The sequence below is a fragment of the Harmonia axyridis genome, chromosome 2 (assembly GCF_914767665.1).
Source record: "Harmonia axyridis chromosome 2, icHarAxyr1.1, whole genome shotgun sequence".
NCBI classification, from domain to species: domain Eukaryota; kingdom Metazoa; phylum Arthropoda; class Insecta; order Coleoptera; family Coccinellidae; genus Harmonia; species Harmonia axyridis.
This window is the reverse complement of record NC_059502.1, coordinates 46,529,708-46,542,238: the sequence shown is the minus strand read 5'-3', so window position 1 is coordinate 46,542,238 and position 12,531 is coordinate 46,529,708. Positions and strand designations below refer to the sequence as shown.

The 12,531-nt window shown below is 36.3% G+C and overlaps 1 protein-coding gene across 1 annotated transcript; it reads right to left on the bottom strand.

Annotated features, from left to right (window-relative positions):
• Positions 1–7,666: 7,666 nt before the first annotated feature.
• Positions 7,667–8,920, bottom strand: LOC123673330. Its single transcript, XM_045607815.1, has one exon. It carries the CDS (start codon positions 8,918–8,920, stop codon positions 7,667–7,669), a length of 1,254 nt encoding a protein of 417 aa, XP_045463771.1.
• Positions 8,921–12,531: the final 3,611 nt, after the last annotated feature.

Sequence of the window (12,531 nt, the reverse complement as noted above, 5' to 3'; positions counted from 1 at the left end):
ATAGAGCAAAGGAAAGTTTGAGTATTTTCGTCTTTTTCATTGTCATCACGTCAGCCATGATATTACAGCAAAAGGAAAGTACCTAACACAAAACCGGATATGTCATTCGAAAGCATGCAAAATGGAGAAGTTTTTACTGCAAAGAAAACATATTCTCAATTTAAGGATATCGGGTGTGGTCGTCAAACTCTATAAGATCTATCTCATTTATTGTACCATACTAGCTTTCGGTCATCATTGTGTGACCATCTTCAGGGAGCTGAAATAAACATTCAGTGAGACAAAATCAACAAACATGACTTAAAACACTTACATCAATTCGAGATGTTGAGGAGTTAATAGTTAAAAATGCTTCAATGGTCTGATTATTAATCTGGAAACTACGATTTTTCATTCAGTATCTATTATCTCTCAAAATTATTTGAAACATATTCTCATTTATAGTTTTTCTTTCATAAAACGATTGGAAAGATAGCTCATAAAAGTTGGTTGGGATTTGTCAAATATATTTCGCAATTTTCCAGTTCACATCTAATATCTTGAAATTCTTAGAAGAAAATAAACTTGTAGCAGGTCTATTTATAGATCTAACTAAAGCATTTGACTGTTTGAATAGAGAACACTTATTGAAAATGTTGGAACAGTATGGTGTAGTAGGTAGTGCCTTGAGCTGGCTTGCTTCTTATCTATCAGAACGGTTGCAACGGGTCAAGATAACAAAAAATAATGAAACACACTTTTCCTCATGGTGCAAAATGAGTTTGGTGTACCTCAAGGCAGTATTTTAGGGGTTGTCCTTTTCTTGATAATTATAAATGATCTGGACCAAGAAACAAATACAATAGAAGATTCAGAACTTACAAATTTTGTAGATGATACTAATGTCTTAATAGCTGGGAAAAATAGTAATGTATTAAAAGAAAGATGTAACAACTTGTATAGCTGCGTTGAGAATTGGTTCAAAAAGAATAATTTCACTATCAACACTGACAAAACGAACGTAATAATATTCAGAGCAAGTAATTCAAAAGGAAAACCCTCAGAGGTCTGTCTGAGCAACCAGCACATTAAAACTGTTGAGAGTACCAAGTTCCTGGGAATCATTATAGATGAATTCTTGAAGTGGAACACACATATTAATTATCTTTCAAAAAAACCCAACAAAGTCATTTATGCTTTCAGAATTATACATAAATATATAAATGAAGATGTAAAAAAGTGCTGTACTATGCTAATTTCGAATCGCTACTGAGATACGGAATAATATTCTGGGGAATAAGTTCATCTGTCCAGTCCATATTTGTCAGTCAGAAGCGCATAATCCGAGTATTATTGAATATGGGCTTTAGGGATTCCTGCAGAGGTAAATTCAGGGAATTGGGTGCTCTAATACTTTATGGTTTGTACCTGCTCGAGTGCCTTTTATACCTTCATAGAAATAAAACAGAATTCCTTAAAAATAATACTAATTTTTCGTATAACACAAGAACGGTTGATATTATTTTTCCACAACATAAGCTATCTCTATCTGAAAAAAATCCATCATATATGTGCATAAAAATTTTTAACAAATTACCCCAGAATATGAAAAATATTGAGAATTATATGATCTTCAAGGCAAAAACAAAGCAATTCATGATTAATATGGAACCCTATTGTTTGGGGGATTACTTTATATAATCAAATTGTAAAACATTGTATATGACACTAATTCATTTTGTATTTTTTCTGTGTATAAAAATTTAAAATCTGAAATAAAGAACATATCTATCTATCTATCTATATTCTCGACGTACGGTTCTATTTGGCTTGTTTCTATTGGTTTTGAAACAAATTTTATCTTGAAAATATGCAAATACAACCGAAAATTAGTAAATATGCACTGCAAGGCAAAAATATATCATTTGAGACAAAAATTAATACGCATTTGCATATGAGGTTAAGCAAATGCAGATTTATCCGAAGCATAATTTTATGATACAATGTTCGTCGATGAAGTGTGCTACATTTATCCATCGCACTGGAATAAGTACAAAAATTTGGAAAACTGTACGGGAACAAAATCCATACCATACGCCACAAAATGAGCACAATTCACCTAAATAAGAAAATTTCCGCCCGACAAGTAAGTGACTGACAGGGAAAACTCAAAATATCACGAAAACTGAATGGGCACAAAATTTTTTTATACGGCAAAAATTGGCACAAAATGGCCACAAAATACCCAAATAAAAAAATTTGAAAATTTCCATGTATGAGTCACAGCGTCAAGTTGGTGACTCACGGGAAAAACTCGAAATATCTCGAAAACCGAATGGGCACAAAATTTTTTTTATACGGCAAAAATTAGCACAAAATGGGCACAAAATACCCAAAACAATTTGATACCAAAATTCTGGGAGTGGATCACCAACTTGACGCACCTACCGAAAATTCATTCAAGAACCCACAATGAAGTGGATACCAAATCAACAGTGGAGGAGTTTGTTGGTATCAATAAAGAGAAAGAATGGAAAACCGCCCATACCAGAAAGAAGACGCGAAGAAATATTATAGTTGGAAATAATACAGACGACAAAATCAAAGGTGTTCCCAAATATGTTTTCTTGTATCTTTGTCGAGTGGATCCTGTAACAACTCAGCAAGATTTGATGAATTATTTGAAGAAAAATTTTCCTGAAGTTACGTGTGAATTATTCACTTTTGGACAACCTACCATATATTCCTCATTCAAGGTAGGAGTATACGATAAAAACTTAAAAACTGCAATGAATCCGGACCAATACACCGCTAATCAGCCCTCATATTATGCTACTACATGTAAATACTCTTAATTTTGACAAAAATTTGATCGTTACAGCAGTTTGAAATTTTTGTGTATAACAATTGTGTTTCTCTATTTCTGTATCGTAATGAGTTCATTACAGTTCTAAAAAACAGTGCTGTAATGAACTCATTACAGCATCGTTTTCAGATATATTTTTCGTTTTGTGGTTGTCTAAGCTGACTTCCAATCCTATCAAATTTTAACAAACGTCAATAATTGTCAATATAATATAATTTGGGGATATAGAGAAATGATTTGCTACATATTCGCAAATTCTCATAATTCTGGTAGTGTTCAATCGATTTCGTCAGACATAATTCACGAATTTAATGTGTAATTGTAAATTATGTCTAAATTCGAAACATACGATTCATATTCAAATTCCGTAATCTGTCAATTTTCGTAACAGTCCCACCAACTGCCAAGATACAATACTAAAGTCACTAGGATATATAATCTGAATTTTTCATTGAATTTCGACAATATTTCGCAACACTTGACTGAAATAGAGAATTGTGTTTTTGTGTTAAGCTGGATATGTTACAAAATATTGAAATTGCCGGATTTAAATTAGGATCCCCATATTGCAAACAAAATAAACTGAAGGGAGATGTTGTCATATGAGTGAGGCAACAAGTTGACTTTGCTGAAATTGATTTGAGCGAATATTGCATAGAACAGGATTTTGAAATATGTGCTGTCTAATACGAGATCGAAAAACGTAAATACATTATTGTAAATTGTTATAGATCTGCTTCTGGAAATGTGGGTGTATTTTTTGATAAAAAGAAATTGTAATTCACGTATTATTCACCTACTCAGATACCTTATGTCGACTTGGAGAACAACGATCACAGTTGCCGGTCAATCAACATCACGCCACACCGTAAAAATAGGAAGTGGCTGAATTGGGGTGTGGTTGGTTTGAAACACAAATTCTAATTTTATGAATAGGTGTTTATTGATGCACAGATCACATACAAGTTGCTCCAGCCTGACGCTTATATATATGGATAGAATTGAGAAGAGTGTATTTATTGGTTTTGTTTCGTTAGACTGTGGGTGGTTGACTCGAGATTACGGTTGAAACTGTCTCTCACATGGGGTGTTTGTTGCTTGGGGTAGAACCTTCACAAGTGGTACTTCAGCGATATATTCGATGCGATGTTGCCAATCGCACATTACCGAACAGTGGCATCTTTCAGGGAGATGGATTCAGCTCGCGGTGGTTCTGTCTGGCCCTCAATATACTCAGTAAGATCCTCAACAGATCAGCATATGGATACTCCATAAACGATTCCGTGAAACTAAGCCACCTTTTTTATATGGACGATCTTAAATTATATGCCAGAGGAAAAAAACGGCTTGAGGGTTAACTGGAGCTTGTGAGGAGGTTCAGTAACGACATCGGAATGTTGTTTGGGATGGAAAAGTGCGCCGCGGTTGAGGTTAAACGAGGAAAAATGGTGGAGGGAGGGTCATACGAATGACTGACGGAAGGAAGATTGCTGAGTTGGAGGTGGAGGAAAGGTATAAGTACTTAGGAATTCAGCAGACATTCGAAATAAAACAAATGGAGAACAAGGAAAAGGTAAAAACGGAGCTGATGACGAGGATTATAAGGATCTTGAAAACGCAGCTATCAGCTAAAAATAAAATCGATGTACTAAATATTAGGGCTATACCTACTGTTGGGGATTTATCAAGAAAATTTTAGTGGACTGTATGTAGAGTTAAATCTTATCCCAACATAGTACGAAAACGAAAAGGACAAGTGAAACCAAAGTAATAATAAAATAATATTCTTACCTAGAAGTGGGTGAACTTAAGTTATGGATCTTGCAGCAGTCCTCAGCTTCCAGAAGCAGATTGATTGAGCTCAACAAACTGAACCAGAAGTGGTAGATCCTCTATGATTGACAAGCTGGAAAATTATTAATTCGACCCCACTTATCCTTATGAATGTCATAGAATACGCCACTGGTGACAACTTTATTTCTCAAACGGAGTCTTTTGATTTAATGTTTATGGAACAGAAACACTGTATTTCTGATATACACAACTTCGATTGTCAGCGAACAATGCGTTGAAAATGCGATATTTTCCGAAATTTGTGTACGTGAATTAGAACAATAATTATATTAATATTTGGTAGCAGAATGGAAACAATCAAATCTTTCGAATAAGACGTGAAGAGTGATACTGACTGATATGGAAATCACAACATGTGCGCTAAGCGGCAGAGATCACAGCTGTTTTGAAATTGCGATAAATACTACATTAAAATTCATTCAAAATTCAACTGAAAAATTGAAAATTGAACTGAAAAAAAAGAACGTTCACTTGGCGTGAACATAACCGCCCACCTAAAATTCACCTAATTTTACAGACAAACGACATACAAGAAGAAACAATGGAAACGATGAAATTAAATACCTTATTACCTTAAAGGTTGAGTGGCACCAATTTTGTCAGTGCTCTCGTATATTGACCAGTTGCGGTCTTAACAGATGCTACACCAATTATACCATCAGGTCCTGGATATAATTTCAATATACGCCCGATAGGCCAAGTGGCAGGACTTGATTCAACGCCCTTTATAAGGACTAAATCTCCTTTAGATGGACACACATTTTCTGAATGCCACTTATTGCATTGAAGCATGGTATGTAAATAGTCACTTGACCACTTTTTCCAAAACTGTTGGAATAATTTTTTATGTTGTTCCCAACGATTGAGAAGAGTTTTGAACTCGTCATGGGACAACTCGGGACTAGATAAGAGGGGGGCACCTATCAGGAAATGTCCTGGAGTAAGAAAATCGACAGACTCAGAGGGGTCTGTAGATAATGGACATATCGGTCTACTGTTAAGTACAGCTTCAATACGAGCAAAAATTGTTGCCAATTCCTCAAATGTACAGGCAGTTGTGCCCAACATTTTCAAAAGAAGTCTTTTTGCCGACTTCACACCGGCCTCCCAGAGGCCACCGAAATGAGGAGCTTATGGGGGGATGAATTTCCATTTAATAGATTTAGATGCTAATTTTTCGGAAATATCTGAATTATTTCGACCTAAAAAGTGACTAACTTCCGAAATATAACGCGCAGAACCTACAACATTTTTACCGTTACCTGACCAAATCTCTTGGGGTAAACCTCTTCTCGCAATAAATCTATCCAAGGTTGATAGAAATGCCTCTACATTGAGAGATGACACGAGTTCTAAATGAACTGCTTTAGTTGAAAAGCATACAAATAAGGCAAGATATGCTTTCAACATAGTTGGTTTACGTGAATTATTTGACCGATAGGAAAATGGTCCGGCGAAATCCACACCTATCTTACTGAATGGTCGTGCAATATTCACTCTTTGTGACGGTAGAGGAGCCATTAAAGGTTGATAAGTAGCACCACGAAATCTAGTGCAAGTGATACATTTTCTGATGCATTCTCGCACCAAACTTCTGAGAGACAAAACTCAATAACTTTGCCGAATCAAACTCATAGTCGTGTTCGGACCTGAATGTAGAGAAACCAAATGAAAATGGTTGCAAATTAATCGAGATAGTACACACTTTTTTGGAAGGAGAATAGGGTGCTTTGCATTCTCAGATAAACAAGAATACTGTAGCCTACCGCCCACCCTGATCAATCCCGCAGAGTCGATATAAGGACTCAAGTTTCGAAAAGATTTTTCAATTGATTTTTTTTGTGATAAACTCAGACGCAATTGATCAAAGTGGTGATTTTGAGTAATCAAAATAATGGAATGTAGAGCTTCTTTGAGCTCAGCTTGTGAAAGTGGACCAGACAAACGTGTTTTCGAATTCAGACAATTATAAGTGAATCTCCTAACGTAAGCAAATACTCTTTTCAGCCTATTCAAACTTGAAAAGGTATCCAAAATATTTATAAATTGGTTAGTTGTAGGTTTGGTTGCAATTGCAACATGAAGACTTGGTTTCAACTCAGGTAATAAGCAAGTTTCAATGTCAGAATTGACAAAGGGTGTTGGCCAATTAATAACAGGCATCGACAGAAATTCAGGACTATGAAACCAACATTTTTGAATTTCCGGGTTCATGAACTGTTGAGGGGTGAGACCTCGTGAAGGCAAATCGGCGGGGTTGGAATCCGTTTGGATATGATGCCATGAAGCACCCGGAACATAATCGTTTATTGCGACTGCTCGATTTGCAACGAACGTTTTGAGCCTATGAGGCGGGGTTTTTATCCATAAAAGGACAATTTAAGAATCGGAAAATAAGCGAACCTCAGAAATTGGCACTGGAAATACATTTTCCAAAATAACCTTGAACAGTTTGGTCAACAAGACTGCAGCAGATAGTTCCAGGCGAGGAATAGATAAGGTTTTCAATAGAGCCACTTTGGTTTTTGCAATCCAAAGATGGGCGTATATGTGATTCTTGAATTTTACGGATATGTATAAAGTGGCTGCGTAAGCTTTCTCGGAAGCATCACAAAATCCCGCTAATAGAACGCTACTTCCAGGAGCAGAAATAATAGACCGTGGAATTTTAATATTTGATAGCAACTGAATTTCATTCACTATTCTCGACCAGTCACCATGACAAGCATCTGACAAGGGGTCATCCCAATCATGTTTTTCCGACCATAATTTTTGTATTAAAAGCTTCATTGAAATTACAATAGGTGATAAAAAACCCACTGGATCGAATATACGTGCAATGTAGGATAAAATTGAACGTTTACTTGGTTTTTCATTGAATTCATTTACATTAAAAATGAAAGAATCTATTGCTGGAATCCAACTCAAACCCAAAATTTTTATTCCCATGCTATCATCGTTAAAATCTTACTTAGCCTCAATATGATCAGGGGGTAGGTCATTCAAAATATCGAGACAGTTGCTCGAAAACTTTTTCAAAGAAAATCCGCCTTTCTTCAACATTTCCTGAAGCTCATCACGCAGTTCGATAGCTTCCTGAACATTAAAGGCACCGGTTAAAATGTCATCGACATATATATCATTATCTAAAACTTTAGATGCTCTAGGAAAATCTTTTCCCTCGTCAAATACGAGTTGTTTCAACACTCGTAAAGCCAAGAACGCCGAAGGTTTCAAACCATAAGTGACGGTGTTCAATTCGAATTCTGTTACAGGCTGATCTGTGGATGAACGCCAATATATATGTTGGAATTTGCGGTCTGAAGGACATAGTAGAATTTGTCTGTACATTTTCTCTATATCTGCACAAATTACTATAGGATACATTCTGAATGAAAGTAAAATTATTTGAATATCTTTCTGTAATTTGGGACCTCCCAACAACATATCATTCAACGATTTACCCAAACTATCTAAATCTGAGGCGTTAAATACAACTCGCAGCTTCGTGGTTGAGCTAGAGTCTTTACGAACAACATGATGCGGTATCACATAACTATTGGAAGTTTTGGCACGTGACATATGATTCAATTTCAAATATTCTGACATAAAGTCGTTATATAAATTCAAGGAAGCTTCGTCTTTCATCAATCGTTTCTCGAGAGAGAAGTAAGATTTCAATGATCTTTTTGAATTAAAAGAAAGCACTGGATTTTGATTATCCAACTTGAATGGTAATGACACTACATAGCGACCACTTTCGTCACGAAAATGAGTAGATACGAAATGTTTTTCCACGTAATCCTCTACAGGATCTATAATATTAGTTTCTCCAACTTCTTCCAACGACCAAAATTTTTGCATCTGTTCGCTGAGATAAGATTGAGTCAAAAGTACTGACTTCGTAGAGGAACACATTTCATTTATGGGACCTATGATTGTCCAACCGAAAAATGTATTTACGGCAGTAGGATATCCAGGAGACGAAATACGACCGTCACGTTCAAAAATGATAGAATAAGTATTAGCACCTAGGAGAATATCTATGGGTTGAGAAATATGAAATGTTTCGTCAGCCAAATTCAAGTGCTCGAAATGTTTAATTATTTCCTGTGACAAAGCGTGTACTTGTAAGTACTCCAATCCCGTTCTGGGATACAACTTGCAATCTATTAAACCTAATGGTTGCGCATTGGTCTGACCAATACCAGAAATAGACATATTGATTGAATTAATTTTTAAACCCAATTTTTTCACTAGTTTCTGACTGAAAGCAGAAATTTGAGACCCTGGATCTAACACAGCTCTAACTTGGAGCTTTGTACCGTCAGCAGATTCAATTCTAGTCTGAACAGTACCAAGAAGCACTTGTCCAACACAAATAGACTTTTTATTGATATGATATGAGTTGATAATATCATTGGGGGTAGCAGATTCAGATTCCGAAACTTTATTTTCAATGTGTTGTTCGGGATGTCAGATAGATTATCTGACTGATTGAAAGATTGATTATCTGGATGGAGGCTAGTATGGTGACGAGTTGATTTGCATACTCTACATGAATTTTTGGAAGCACAGTATTTAAAATTGTGAAGTCCAAGACAGTTGAAGCAACATTTGCAGTTTTTTAAATAATCAAATTTAGCTTGCCTCGTAATTTTTATATAAGATGGACATGCAAACAGAGGATGTGTATCATTACATTTTGGGAAATGAAGAATTTTTGAGTTCACTGAACGAGATGGTCTATTGAGGGAATGATCCTGAGAAGAACCAGCAGAACTTGCGAGCAAAACATTTCTTGTTTTATTTTTAAAAGAGTGAAATGAACTTGAACCAGTTGATTTATTTGAAGATTTAGAAGAGTTCTGTTCGCAAAACTCCTGAGCTTTGAGTTGTTTCGTGACAAAATCTATCAAAGACTTATATTCAGGAATATCAGTCGAGCCCAATTGGCTTTCAAATGCTTTTCTAGTATAATGATCAACGTTACGTAATGCTAGTGAAAACAAAAGAAAATCTGATAAATCTTTTATGTTTAGTGCTTTTATTGCGTTAACTGAAGTTTGATGACAATTCAAGAATTCTTTGAGATGTGTTACAGAATTGTTTGTTGAAGCCTTGAAATTCAATATTTCATTTAGGTACATAGTCGCCAACATTCTTGGATTTTGATAACGTGACTTCAAGCATTCATATGCCAATTCATAATTTTCATTTGATAACTGCAGTCCTGATATAACTGCGAGTGACTCATTCCTTAAATGAGATTTTAATAATTGAAATTTTTGTATTGGTGCTAAACTTTTATTTTCATGGATCAGAGAATTGAAAAGTTGAAAGAATTCTGGCCATTCTGAACTTTCACCTGAGAAAGGGCGAATATTTATTTTCGGTAGCAAAAGTGATTCAAAATTTGAAACCTGTGTGTTAGACGCTTGGTTTGACGCTGATTGTTGTTGTTTTAATGAAAAAAATAAAGCCTTAATGTGAGCTACCACCTCAGCAAACGCCAACTCCGACTGAGCCGTTTCAACACGTTCAGTTGCTGATAATTCGGAATTAATTTCCATCATTTCCTCTTGTATGCATTCAAATTTTGCTTCGCACGCAAGTATTTTCTCCTGGTACGCTTGCAATTCAAAAATATTTGAAGAATCGTAACCTTCAATTTTTTTCCATATTCCGGTTACAATAGAAAATACATTGGCTCTTTTATCGACCAATTTATTCAATGAGGCATTACCTGTATCAGTTTTAGGTGGCATTGTTGCACATAAACGAACGAAGAAACAGAATCAAAAGTGAATTGATTAAATTGAAACAGATGTGAACTCTGAGAAAGATTACTTTCCAGCTATGGTGAATGTTGCCAGATTGTAATATATGGATACTTATAAAAAACCGTTTTGATGGCCGCAAAAAAAAAAGAAATTTGAAATGAAGTTACTGAAAATTTAGATTGAGATATTGAAATTGGACGCAATCCGGCCCGAAGGACCAAATTATGTTGGGGATTTATCAAGAAAATTTTAGTGGACTGTATTAAGAGTTAAATCTTATCCCAACACAGTACGAAAACGAAAAGGACAAGTGAAACCAAAGTAATAATAAAATAATATTCTTACCTAGAAGTGGGTGAACTTAAGTTATGGATCTTGCAGCAGTCCTCAGCTTCCAGAAGCAGATTGATTGAGCTCAACAAACTGAACCAGAAGTGGTAGATATGATTGACAAGCTGGAAAATTATTAATTCGACCCCACTTATCCTTATGAATGTCATAGAATACGCCACTGGTGACCACTTTATTTCTCAAACGGAGTCTTTTGATTTAATGTTTATGGAACAGAAACACTGTATTTCTGATATACACAACTTCGATTGTCAGCGAACAATGCATTGAAAATGCGATATTTTCCGAAATTTGTGTACGTGAATTAGAACAATAATTATATTAATATTTGGTAGCAGAATGGAAACAATCAAATCTTTCGTATAAGACGTAAAGAGTGATACTGACTGATATGGAAATCACAACATGTGCGCTAAGCGGCAGAGATCACAGCTGTTTTGAAATTGCGATAAATACTACATTAAAATTCATTCAAAATTCAACTGAAAAATTGAAAATTGAACTGAAAAAAAAGGACGTTCACTTGGCGTGAACACCTACCTTCACATACACAGCCAGTATACTGACCTGTACCAGGACGGATCTGCAGCAGATTAAAAGATGCATCAGAAAAACACTCACTGGGTGTGCTGCATCAGAATTCAGCAACAAAAAGGGGGGGCCGCGGGCTGGTCAGCATTGAGAAAGCTTGTCTGAAAGAGGAAAAGAACATTAAGCAATATTTTAACAACATAAACTCACCTTTTCACCGATGGATAGCGGCACAACAAGAGAACAATACCTTGTTCCGAGAGGAAAGCAGCGGGGAACCTGAAACAGAGAACTGGATAAGAATACTAGAACAAAGTTGGCAGGCAAAAGCCTTACATGTATGGTTCTTCGCTAGCTTACACCAACCCGACGTAGACCAGATACACTTCAACACCTACCTTACGCAAGGATACCTATATCCACAGACAGAGGGCACTCTGTTCGCGATCCAAGATCAGGTAGTACCGACGCGGACCTACAGCAAATATATCATGAAGCTATCCGTCGAGAACACGAAGAGACAGTGCAGCATTTTTCCTCGGCCTGCTCGTCAATTGCTGGAACTGAATACTTGGTCCGTCATAACAGCATGGGGAAGGTCGTGCATCAACTGCTGTACCTGCAATACCAACTGCTTCTTCACTTCACGCCATATCACCTATACTCTCCACAAGCGGTCATGGAAAATTATGCATTCAAGATATACTGGGATCTGACAATGATGAAAAAGGAGGAAAATTACGCGGTCATAATAGACTTCGCAGTGCCTCTGGACTGCAACCTCAAAAAATCATACGGCGAAATGATCAACGGATACGAGGCGCTGTCCCGACGCTGATATGATGATTTGTGGAGGCTGGATAGAGTGGAGATAATGCCATTAATAATAACAATAGTTAACATTCAGTTGCCTCGAAGGACGGAAGATAACCACACCTACGAGAATACACTTGTTGACGATACCTGGGGAGTAGGCAGATTGAGACCCCGGCGTAAAGTCAACGGTTCTTGAGAATGGCTCCAAAATCGGAGCCGAAACGTCGAACACGACAAAATATTAGACGCGGTCCAATCCGGAACACACAAAGTTCAAATATTTCCTACCGCGGAAACCTATCCGATCATATTTCACGCCTCTACGGAGAGGACATTTTGAAATCTTCCAGA

Coding starts and splice junctions, on each gene's coding strand:
- LOC123673330 (XM_045607815.1), bottom strand. CDS start 8,920: ATGTCTATTTCTGGTATTGGTCAGACCAATGCGCAACCATTAGGTTTA.